We start from the raw sequence: 13,017 nt of genomic DNA, 5'->3' as shown, positions 1-13,017 counted from the left end.
GGGGTAAGGCATAGGGGGGAAACCACAAAAATTCCTCTAGACGACCTTTCCTTGTAGGGTTTTGGCTCATACTCTGGACCTGGAGTAAAATAAAGTGAATTCAGACGACTTAAGCTCTCAATAAGGTGCGTATACAGAGCTTCAACCAACCTACATCTTAAGGAATTGCCTGGCTACACCCCCTACAACAGCAGAGTAACGGGGTTTGCCAGAGATCACCTAGAAATGTATTACTGCCATTTGTCCTTCAAAACTTATCCCTTCCCTTGACCAGCCTATAAGTTTTTGTTCATTAATTAAAATACTTCCACTCATCTTGCATTCCTTCTTGGCTCTCCTGCTTGAGATCACAGTTTCGATAATTAACTGAATGGTTTACCCAGCAGCTAATTCCGCTATCAAGTCACAGGTTGCAGTGGAATTAAATTTTTAAAAGGAGTATTACAACACAATTTAAAACAGAAGGCAACATTGAAATAGGATCTAGTTATGGCATTGCTTTCTGTGAATAAGATGGTGCTATTTAAGCCCTGCAATTTCTTTAGAGGGCCTTGGATCAATATGAAAGCCTCCACTTACAAAAGCAACCGTGAAAACTCCACAAAACATTAGCAGCATTCTTCACGCAAGTAAAGTGTCACATGACAGAAATTGTGTATCTGGGAGTCGTTTTGATATATTGGTCCCAATATAGCATAAACAAAGTACTGTTTTGAATGGGAACGGAAAGAACAGCACTAAAAACGTCTGTTTTTTCCTTAAGCCCCATCAATTCCTGCTGAGGGCATGCAAAACAAAGACCATAGGAAAAAAAAAATAATCAATCTTAATTGGAACCCAAAACAATTAATTCATGTCAAAGTATCAACAAGTATCTTAAAGTACTTGAGGGTGAAGAATGTCTCTGGTGTTTAATTCAGAGCAGCCAAGTATGTAGTTCACACAGGTTACCAGAGTGCATCAGCAGCCGGCTCCAGGATGCAATCCGAGTCCTCTAGAAGTATGCCATCTTGATCTCATCTTCATGCTGTAAATTATTAAATGTTGCAACTTTCAGGGCTAGCACACACTGTTAGTGCCCAAGACTGACACAGTAGTATGACAAGTCTCAACGTACTAAATTAGTTACACGGAAACAAAATATGATCACAGGCATCCTTTTACAGCAAGTAAATTTTACATGGGCATTATTTACAGCCCTACTGTTGGAAACGCTACTGGTGAATTTTTCTCTGAAGAGCCGTAGCTGTAGCACCCTCTCTTTCCTTCCCTCCCGTTCACCCTCGCCTCCCTGCCACGCTTTACAGCATTTTAGGGCAGAGATTTTGGTTGAGTCAGGACTTGTGGTTATTTTAGCAACAACAAAAGGCAGGCACACTGTGTCAGTTTTGTCCAGATAAAATCCTGAGTAGGAAAAGAAAGTCAAATTTCACAAGGACTGGATTGAGACAGTGTCAAACGTAGGATAATCCCTGCTAGTTCCAGCCCGAGCAAGCTCCAAAGGCCCACACAGCTCAGATGTATGGTGGACCTTGAGGATCCCAGTATGCTTCAAGCCAAGCTTCAGAAATGCCTTTTCCCCTGTAATAGCTACTTTAGCAACGGCTAGAGGAGGGTCAAGCACCAGAATGGAGAAGACAGTTTCTCTCTCCATCCTCTGGGCAATCCCATGGTGCTCCTCTGTGTAGAAGCCGTTTAATTCAGACAAAAGCAGACAGAGCAGATGACGACGGAAAGGAACATCTGAAAATGGGGCATTCAGAGGTAATATGCAAGCCATTGCGGTAGGAGGTCAGTGTCTGGCTGCTTTCAAAAACCCCACCAGCTATCAGGCCCAGACAGTAACGTTAATAAGAAAAAGTGGAAGTCGAACAGTTGAATCAAAAGTTTGGGGTGGAGTAAAGGTTGCTGGGCTTCTCACACGGAGACCGAGAGTCAATAAGGGAAACGGAGGAGACTGGAAATGGCTTGTCAGAAGGGAGACTAAAAGAAAACATGGAGTGCAGGGATTTTTCTACCAAAGGAAACTAAGACTGTAGACAAACATGTACAGAGACAGACAAACAGGACGAGGGAGAAGGGGGTCACTCTGTCCTCCCAAGTGTTATGGAAGACAAATCGGCCCAGCAAAGAGACAGGATTAGAAATTTCTTATAAAACAGGGTATGGCAAAGGGATTAAAAATGGAAGTTGTTTGGGGAAATGCCAAGGACAGACACAATGCAGTAGGAGCTGGGAGAGGGAGCTGGAACTTTGCAGAGAGAGAAGAAGAGGGCTGGGAATAGGAGAGGGAACTGGAAGGGGCATTGCTCTTCCAGCGTCACCGTCTAGGAGCCAGCCAGCATGTAGCCGGGCCAGACACTGAAACTGAAAAAGGAAACCTAGCGAAGAATTGGACTGGGAGGATAAGAGAAAAGAAGTTATGAGAGGGACGGGACAGACTGCAGGGAATGGAGAAAATAGGGCCATAGCTAGACTCTGACAGCAATTCCTATGAACTTTGATACTGGCTGATAGCAATGTCTGTGAACTTTGCTGACACAGTGGAAGCAGATGGAGACTGTAATAGGGAAGCAGTAAAATGTGAGTGTGAGAATAAGAGTGGGTCAGGAAGTCAGGTTGGATGCTGAACTTAGGCAAAGGGAGAGGATTAGGAGCGAGCAACAGAACTGTCCTCACATGGTCTGTTCCTTTGCAGTTCTTCATAAAGGACATCTACCTGCTTTTGTTGTCACTTACAATATTAGTTCACCTTGATTTCTTTTTTAAAGGACAGGAAAAACTACATGTGCACCAACAGGTAACTACATTAAGAGAACATTACCAAGGTCATCATTAAGACAGGACAGAATTAAAGTTGTCAGCATGACTTGAATTCACCCCCTCCTTGCATACAAGATAGTTTAGAAGTGCATACAGTTTTTCCTATGTCTACTCCAGGGTACAGTAGATCCTCTTTTAAAGATAAACTGGAATCAGGACTGTGCTGTAAAAAAATCTATTGTCCTTAGAGACCTTAACCTCTGTAATTAGAAGAGCTGGAAGTGTGTAGTGAAAGAATACAGGAAGAAGAATAGTTTCTCTGCGTAAGGTAGTGCAGCCCTGAAAACTGGATTTTCTCTCAACCAATTCCATAGAGTTTCAAAGCAATCGACTTAATCTAGATTTCTCAGAGAGGATTACATTCTCGTAGCTAAAACAATATCCTGAGACCTGATCCGCAAACCTGCTCAGTGCTCACAGCTGCAGGAGAATACACTGGAAGAGGTACTTCAGACACAAGGTAATATAATATAACACAACACATAGATAATGCTAAGTCATTCCAAAATTCAGGACCTGGGCATCTCAAGTTGCATTCTTCCCCAAATTAAAGTACTTTTGACTTTGGTTTTTGCACCTTGACTCCCACTGAATGCAGTTCATGCCCTCTCTTTACAGGTATCACAGAGATGCTAATCCATGTTTGTTGCCGTAGCAATAACCATGACAGAAAAGCCCACTAGTTAATAAGCCTGTATTAACAGTAGGATTCAAAAAGCATGCAGTGAAAGGCATGAACAGCCAGGGTAAACAGTGAGTAGATGCTCATTAGGTAAGCTTTGTCCGTCATAAGGACTGATGGAGCCAGAGACCCTGGGGGGAAAAAAGCAGCATCTGATAGTGTAATTAATGTTTATATCTTAACGGACAGGAACAGAGGCTGGGGGGAACAGCACTGCTAATCAATAGTCATAAAGGTTCGACTTTGTAACCTGAATAATGTTAGATTATAAGTACCTGGCCTCGTAGAAATACATTTTTTTAATACATTGAACAAATACATTGAACAAATTGTATGTGTTCAGAATACATTTGATGGTAAGGTTGTTATAAAATATACTATGCAATAAAATATTACTGTAAATCATGTGGTATTATAACCATGGTTTACTAAACTAAATAAAATAAGCACAATCTAAGTATTTTTAGAAGACCAAAGTGTATTTTATCCAATTACATAAAAAAATTAACTCATCATGGTGTTTGCACGAATTCTTATCTGCATTAGCTACCGGTGCAGAAGGAAAACAAAACCATGTTCAATATTACAAATACCATGTATCAGCTGGAATCTCTCAAGAACAGTTTTAATACTGTCACAATAAAAAAAGAAAAAAAGGGAATCAGTTTAATTTCCGTACATCATTTCTGCTACCCTAATGGGCATCTCCAGTCATGCTCATGCCAGCACATCCATGTCCAATTTGCACTAGTGTAATGGAGACCAACCGCTGACCCAGTCTAACCCAGTTTGTAGAAAACTAAAATCATTCAGCAGCTCAGGCAGTATTCTAAGTTCACTGAAGAAAAACTAATTTAGGCTCATTTAGAAAAAGGAAAAAAAAAACAGAATAATATCTTTATCTCATAAATACACAGTTTTAGCCCTAAAAGATCCTACAAAATTAGTATGACAGGATTCCAAGTTCATTATCTTTCACAATTTCACATCAAGCATGCTTAAATTCGCATGCAATATTTTTTCCTTTAACTATCAGCCCTGCAAACTCAGCTGTGTGTCAAGTTGGGTTCCTTCTGTCCCACACATCACCAACAGAACTAAAGTTTCTCCTGGCCAAATATGTCTGGTCCCATCAAGTGAGTGCCAAAGTGTCAGCTGTGAGGAAAGAAAACGTCCTTAGTGGCTACTCCTAGAGTGCAAGAGTATGGGAGACGCACACCCTTGTACCCACTCCCTGCCCTCATAAGGGCAGGCAAGAATACTTCGAAATTTTGGATCATACACCATATCTTCAACATATCTGCTTTTTATTTTAAGAATAAAATAAACATCCATTATGTCATGCAAACTGGAAACTAGAAATCTCCAAATCTTCCAGTCCCATAAACGCCCATGCTCATTCTTCCCCAGTCTTTCACTCTAGAAAGAAAGAAGAAGGGACCCTACTCCATTCTCCCTGCCCATTTCTCTCACACCCTTTTCACTGCCAGTTTTGGGACATAGACCTCTGAGTTTATGGGAGATCCTAGAGGGCAAAGAGTACCAGAGCAGCTAAAAAGCAGGCAAATGTTGTAGTGAAGGAGTTCCTAAGATGGGAAGGACTGTCTGGAGGGACAGCCTGGACAGAAAACTTTGCAGCTGGCTGGACTTCAGCCAAGGGAGGGAGCCTGAGGGATGCCCACATTGGATCCCCTGCTATGGCTAGATGAGCTCTGGATTTTTCCGTTCTGAGGACGGATGGTGCCTCTGTGTCACCCCCAGTCCCAGTGTGGGTGCCATCCTACAGTGAAATGCATGTAGGAGGCTCAGCATGCAGCAACATGTGACCATATTTACTGTATGAGAACCACAAGGGATAAATGACATTTAAGCAACTATCTTTCCTTCTTTCTCCTCAAAGAAGATAAACTCAGGGTTTTCTTTGTCTCTTTGTTTTTTCTCTTCCTCCCCCCCCTTCCCCCCCCCTTCCCGCCGCCTCCCTTCTCCTTCGCTAAATGTTCAGAGCCCCTTTGCAGCCCACCCTGGCCCTCTCCTGTCCAGCTCCCCCCAGGATGGAGCAGCAGGGGCCAGATTGCTGCAGAGCCTCCTGGTTTGCACTCTCAGTGTTACGCTCCCTCTTCCGATCTGGCAACAGTGGTTGGGCAAAAATTATCTTCCCAGGCGCTCATCTCCTTCCCCTGCAGGCCCACAACCACCCCACTGTAAGTTTCAGATTTTCTAAATCAAGCCATTTGTAATTAAAAAATAAAATATTTACAGCAAACACAGATGGCTATTGCCATGTGTTAGTGTTAAACTGAGCTGAATCACCCCCAGAGCAGCAGATGAAGGTAAAGATTTCATGTAGTCTGGTAATGAGTCACAAGTGCCATCATTTTGACTTTTTTTTTTTTTTAAGAGCACAACCCCACTTTCATTATCTTCTTTCTGACATTTTAAGGGTAACAAATTAAAAAGCGAGCATAAAGAAAGCCCTTTAAAGTAGTATACAGATGCATAATCTGTAAAGACTAAGTGAAATGTAAGACTGCACGTGAAATGAATCAGTGTCTTTGGAGGTGTGAGGCGCAGTTTAAGTTGTTACCCTGCATAAAACCAAAAAAAGAATATTATGAAACTGCTCATTTATTTCATTTCTTCAAAGATGACAGGCTGTGTGTTTTATTGGGAACAGCCATGGCTGCTTTCCGCAGTTTGACAGCTTTAGCGTCTGCCCCAGTAACCAGGGAAGTGAGCTCTGCAGTCCAGGACCTTCCATCAAGAATCTTTCAGGAGAGGGACAAAACTGACAGAGGGAAACAAAACCATCTTACACAACTGCGATATTTGCCAGGATCCATCTGGCAAAGCCTTCCGTGTGTTTCTCAAGGCTCAGTGTACAGGGAGTTTCACTTTCACGTTGATGCTCTTGACTCCTGAACTACCATATATTTCAAATCAATTATTCATGTTTCATCACAAAGTAAGCTTTCACTGCTTTTTAATCCTGTTAGCCAACATTGCCTCAGTCAAAGGAGCAGGATTCTGTTTCTTCTTGTGGGAAATTTTATTTGCATTGCTTCCTAAATCTCAACCTGATGACTAATCAGTTGCAACTGAGCAAACCCAGTGAAAATAAGAAAGCTTGCAGAGGTGCCACTGAGGGTTTAATTAGGCTTCCAGATCCTTTATTACCAATAACCTTGTTGCATAACTAAAGGAAAGACCCAGCCAGAGTCTGATTCTCCACCTGGTTTGCAAAAGGGGCAATTACCCAAAAGTTTGGAAATTTAGCACATTTAAGAGAGGCTAACTTACATATAAATATAGAATTCCCAACCCCATTATTACAGAACCACTTTTTCAGAAGAGACTCATATATTAAAGTCAACATTGCGAAATAAATTGTTTTGCAGAACTTATAAAAAAAGGCGGGTTTCTCAGAGAAAACTCTAAGCCAGTGCTAATTAGACTTAAAAGCATGATGACAAGCTGAAAGATCAGGATTTTCACACCACCAGACATTTCTCAGCATTTCCATTAACTACATTATTTGGGGTGACTAGAAAACTAAAAAATTGGAGTATATGAGCAGGCTAGCAATACTGATTGAGTGGGAGATGGTGTTTTCAGAATGATTACTGAGAGCTTCTTCTAAGAATACATGACATAAATAATTGTTTTGCATTCTTACAATAATTAGACTGAGTAAACTATACTAGCAACAGAGGGAAGATGGTAAACATGCCTGACTTTCATTTGCAGTGAAGGCAAACTACTGCTAGGTAAGATGAACAATTTGCATCACCAAAACTCAAAATTTACATTAGAACCAATCAAAGCAGTAGCTCCCCCTTCTTTTTTCATTGTTTCCAGTATCTGGTGAACACTCCAAAAGGACAGACCTTGTATCCTGAAAATGAGAAAAACTTGGAAAATATTATACTGTTGAGAAGTGTCACATTCACCTCTTTCAACTACTACATTTTCAACTCTAATCCAAGTTGCACTGAAGCTAATTAAAATATTCACATTACCTTCAGTGAGATCTGGATCACATCTAACTGAGGCTGCTAAAGTCACCATTACATTCTGATGCTAACTAAATTTACAAGAAAATCTATATAACGCTGATTTCAAATGTTGTTAAATGTTTAGGAATCATCAAGTTCAAAGGAAAAGAGGAAAAGCAGTGACAGAAACCAATTCAATTCACCCTAGAGCTGTTGGAGAAGAAGGAAGGACCATCAGCTTCCCTGATTTCTACAAAACTATAGATGTTTCTGCAGAAAACAAATTAAGCTAAGTAATCTTAGAAATGGGGAAATGAATCCCACACAACTTCCCTTAGTCACCACATGCTGAAAGTTCCACATATGCCAAAATTGTGAAGCTCTGCAGAACATGACTAGAAAAAGCAGCAGAGCAGACAGATACAAAGCATATAGTGACACTACCAGATAAAGATACATTCAAAACTCAGGTTAGCATACCCAAGGTAATTAACTTGAGTATACAAAAAAACAATAAAGACAGGGTAACTTCAGCACAGCTCAAATTCAGAGGCTTGAACAACTGCTAACATCTTGAATTAAAACCAAGTTTTCTTATCTTTGCTGACAGTTTAAGTCCAATTAACCAATTAGGTTAATGAACAACAGATGGAGATTTACCAGAAGCTAGCTCTCAGCTGATGTGTCCTAATATCCTACAAAAATTTTCATGGGAAGAGTCATGCCATTTCAGGAGATCCACATTACACTACAAGAAAGAGACTCTAACTCTGCAGGATCAGTTTTATCCAGAGAGCTGCAGGACGGCTTCCTGAGGTATAAAATGCAGCCACCTCTTGAGAAGAGCATGACAGAGTTGCTATAATAACTGCACTTCTACTACATAAAATAGCCGTAATATGTTTTGTAAGCTCGGTTTTGCTTGCTGACTGTTTTGGGTCTCTATGCTGGTTCTCAACATTTCAAAGAGTCAAAACTGCATTTAGACTGTATAAAAAACACAAGCAGTGCCAAGAGGAAAAAGGGGGGCTAAAGAAGAAGGAGACAAGGAGGTGGGAAGACGAACTTGCATGTAAACAGGCATATACATACATTGTCATTTCTATATAAAGCTAGTAGCAAAAGCATGCGTGATGAACTATCAGATTTGGTGATAAACTCTTAGATTATGCCCTCACACAATACAGGTTGCGGTCTAAATGCTCAGAGGAAGAAGCCAGAATTTTGTTACACTGTTTAGAGGGGTTTGTTTGTTTTTTTTTTTAAATGAAATCTTTCAGTACACAGTGTAGCAAAAGTTTCAGTTTATGGGGTTGTTTCCAAACACTGTATCTCACAACCTAAAAACTGTTCCATTAGCTCAAACCAGTGGCCCGTCCAGTCCTGCTGACATTGCGTACAGAATGTCCCCTGAGGAAGGCAGAAAATAACGCTGTGCAGTGAAAAGTTATGGAATAGTTTTCCTATAAATATCTGTTCTGTTATTAAAGAGGAGCAGACACAACCGATGTAACTACAGAAGTCAAAGGATACAAGGGCACAGCCAGCATTCTTCCCCAGAGAGGTTTGGCTATCACACATCACAGCACCCACATCTGACACCACAGCCCTCCCGACACTTTCAGCCCGTGCCTGTAACCCGCGTAGCTCCAGCTGTAGTAATTTCCCAGCTGAGGGAAAATTCACAACCCTTAGGTGTGTTTTAACACACAGTTGTGCAACAGCTTAAAATCTTTACATTGTGTGCTATTTACTTTTTTGCAGAGCATCGGTGCTCTCTGAGCCGCCCACGAGTATTCATTCCAAGGGAATTATACTCACACCAACTACTAACAGTGCAAGTTACTTCTAATCTTCGATTTTTATTGCAGTATAGATGACACCGTTCTTGCCTTTGGAATAGTAAACACTGACTTCACATTCAGACTTCGAAGCTTGCTCTTGTATCTCGCACAGCTACTGAGGTGGTCTCTCGGCCTGGGAAAAGGGGAGTTAGATAGCCTGACCCCCAGCACCCCTGTGGGAAGCAGTAGAGGCTCGCTCTCCATGCAGTAGTAGCCTCTTGTTCCGCTTCCCAAAGGCTGTGCAACGGATCCACTTCATTAGTTTCCACTACGATACGAAGCGGGGGGGGGAGGCGGGAGCGGAGGGGGCTTCTCTTTAATCAAAATGAAAAGTAATTGAGGGTTGCACAAGCCAGGCGATAAGCACGGAGGAATAACCACCCCAACTTCGCACTTTCGGGGACCCCCTTTTTTAAAAGCTTTCCTTCCCTCCCAAAGCCCTCGCCTCAACCCCACCGCCAAGCGGGAATCGCTCCTTCCTCCGTCCCTCTCAAGCCCCCATTTCGAACCCAAACGCCACCGAAAGCTCCCCCCGCTTCCGCACGCCACGGCGGTCACCGCAACCCCACAGACAGGCAAGGACAGGGGAGGAAGTTTCACCGCCGCCGGAGCCGCCTCACGTCCCCCGGAGCGGGGGCGCGGCGCCCCCAGCTCGCCCCCCTCCGTCCAAAAGGACCCCCCAACCAGCGACCTGCCGGGCAGGGGGTCCAGGGACAGGGCGCGGGGACTGCCCCCTGGGGCCGGGGGGGGTCGAGGGAAGGGGGCACTCACCCGCGCAGTGGCCGTAGGGGCAGCAGGAGCCCGCCGCGGGGTGGAGCGGGGGCGGCGCGGCGGCCGGCATGGCGCGGAGGCTCGGTTCGACTCGGGCTGGGGGCTGCCCGCACCGCGCCCGCGGTCTCTCCCGGCTGCCAGGGCAGTGAGAGGGAGGGGACCCGGCGGGGAGGCGGCGCCGCGTAACGGTCACACCAGCGGTCACACCTCCGCACCCCGCCCCGGCGCAGGCGGGCGGGGAGCGGTCCGCCCTCCCGGGGCAGCCCCGCGGGAGGGCACCTCCCCGCCGCCATCTCCTCAGGCGCCCTCCCGCTCCCCTCCCGCTCCCCTCCCGCTTCACTCCCGCTTCCCCCGGCGCTGCAACCCCTTCCCGCCTTTCCCCCCCTCCTGCCAGCTGCCAGCGGAGACGTCGTGCTCGGCCCCCGCCACCGAGAAGTCCCCGTTTCCCCCCTCAGCCGGACGCCCACCCACCCGGCACGGGAGTTCACGGGAGCTTCACGGGTCCCCCGGGACGCCAGGCACAGCAGCAAGGCCGCTCACGAGTGCAGACACTTTTGTTGTAGCCCCTCACATGCTAAGTAGTCTTACTAAGTCTTTTAATTTGGCTCGGATTATAAAAGACGAGTGCTAAGCGATGTAAATAAAGCGTACGTTGGACGTGTGAACAATGGGTTGCCCAGCGTCTTCGTAAAGTGTGAGAAGGTGAGGCGGAGCAAGGGGTTAATTTCATCTCCCTGTGCTGCAGCATCCAGGCTGCCCATGGGATGCTGGCTACGTGTCTGGCACTCGTAGTCGTAGGGGCACGTTTGAAGAATACGTGAGAGTGAAGTGACGAGCCACAAAGCTGATTTAAGGATTGTATAAAAAGAAGTCCGACCTCTTACCGTACTAAGAAGAAGATGCAATTTGATAACAGCACGCACATACCTTCATAGGGGAAAATACTAGGGATTAAAAGGCCCTTTAACCTTGTTAGAGGAAAAGAAGAACAGAGGGTTGACATCTGGAAGCTGAAGTTGGACAAATTCAAACTAGAAATTTTATCAATGGGATTGAGTAATCATTGCGACAAGTTACAGAGGGAAGTTGTTTTCCTTCCTCTCTGGAAATGTTCAAATAAAACAAGATGTCTCTGTGGAAAATACATTGTATCCCAACAGAAGTAGCTGGACTTACCATAGGTATAATTGGATAAAATGTAGTGGCTAGGGATATCTTGTAGGTCAAACTAAAAGACTTAGTGCTCCATGATTCTGGCCTCAAATTGTATGAACAGGACAAAGCAGAATATGTTAAATGCATACACCTTATACTCTGGTTTCTGTCATTTACTGAAAGTTTTGTCCTGCTGCCCCGTATAACTGAGTTTTCTTCTATGATTTTACTCCCACAGTATTTCATCATTTTTGAGGCAACACAATCTGACACAAACACCTTTGTAAACATAGATCTTGATCAATATTTATCCTGAAATGTGTTTCACTGTGCTTTTGAAGAGTGAGTGTAATGACATGGACAGAAAGCTCAAATATCTTTTCTGGCTCTTTGACACAGATAATAATAATGAATGAAGCTATGTAAAATAGAAGTGTAGACAAAAACTGTCATGTAAACTAGTCAAAACCCAGGTTGTCAAAACCTGCAACGCATTATAATAACAACTTAGTGAGTTGCTATCTGAAAATTTAGCATAATTCCACTTCCGTTCAAAATCTTCCAGTTTGTTTAAAATCTCAAATACTCTCTAATTCAAATTTTTTTTTTTTTAAATTTTTGCCTTACCCCATTATCTAGAGCTTAATCCTTCAGTCATCATTATCTGTTTGCCCTGAGTATCAAAGTTCTTTTCAAATAATAGGTATTCAGGATCAGAACTACCTGGAGGAGCATAAATAAAATGTTGCTTTTCAGTCATTTTTTACACGTGCAGGTTACCTACGTGTAACAGGATACCTCTTCCATCACACTCTATGCCCATGTGAAGTCTTGGCTTCACTAAAGTCAATGGGAGGCGTCTTCTGCTATTCCCCATCTTTCACACGGTTCTTTAAACAATGCTACAACTAATTTCTGCAGTTCTTGGCATCTCAATGACCTAACGCTGTCTTGAGAATTCAGGGACTGTGTTCAGTTCCTGGCTCTGGGACTCTGCCATCCGGTTATTCCACATTTCTGTGTGTGACTTTTTCCACCTGTAAAACGTGGATAATTACACCAGTTAAAGGGATTTGCTGTCTACAGATGCAAAATCCTTAGAAGAGAGAGCTAAGTATCAATCATAATTATCTGGTATTACTCCCTGCAGTTGGTTTCCGAAATAAGAATGTAACATGACTCAAAAGTCAACACTCATCGGTAGTATTCACATCTCTTATCGTAGAATGAAAAACAGATGAAGAGTGAATACAGACTTCTGAAGACATCTCATTTCTACTTGCCTCTGGAAATTTGTCACCTCTCTCTTCAACAGTCAGTGAAGCTGATTTCCCTTTAATCCACTTTTTAACCAGCCGGTGATCTCAAACTGTCCATTCCTCTACTAAACCATCTGCAGCTTCCTTACTATTTCTTAATAAGCACAAACAAGAACCACAAGATTTGCTTCTCACTAATAGCCTTTTAACCTCTAAGAGTGCTTAATTTCACAGTCTGAAATTACAGGCTAATGACTAATTAGCAGAAAGTTGTCAAATACATGTCTGCATGTATTGCACATCCAGGTCATACACCGTATCTACGTATGCCTATGACTGACAACAGGTGTGTTGGTACACCCTTGGAAATGGATGTTCTTTTAGGAAGAAATCCTGTTTTCTTTTGACCTTGTCCTAAACTCAATGATTTTCTTCTGTCTTAGAAATCACAGATTCTTTCCGCTCCCTTTTCCTCTCCCTTGAGACCCAGG

The 13,017-nt window shown here is 43.4% G+C and overlaps 1 protein-coding gene across 1 annotated transcript in view; it reads right to left on the bottom strand.

Moving 5' to 3' along the window:
- The window catches only part of DCLK3 (doublecortin like kinase 3), a 35,000-nt gene extending 24,737 nt beyond the window's left edge, over positions 1-10,263 (bottom strand). The window contains exon 1 of the mRNA XM_075143114.1: positions 10,113-10,263. Coding sequence (XP_074999215.1) covers positions 10,113-10,182 — 70 coding nt within the window. The 5' untranslated portion in view covers positions 10,183-10,263. The remainder of the gene's footprint in view (positions 1-10,112) is intronic.
- Positions 10,264-13,017: the final 2,754 nt, after the last annotated feature.

The sequence above is a fragment of the Calonectris borealis genome, chromosome 2 (genome assembly GCF_964195595.1).
Source record: "Calonectris borealis chromosome 2, bCalBor7.hap1.2, whole genome shotgun sequence".
Classification (NCBI taxonomy): domain Eukaryota; kingdom Metazoa; phylum Chordata; class Aves; order Procellariiformes; family Procellariidae; genus Calonectris; species Calonectris borealis.
The sequence above is the reverse complement of the archived record's forward strand: the minus strand, read 5'-3'. Positions and strand labels throughout refer to the sequence as shown.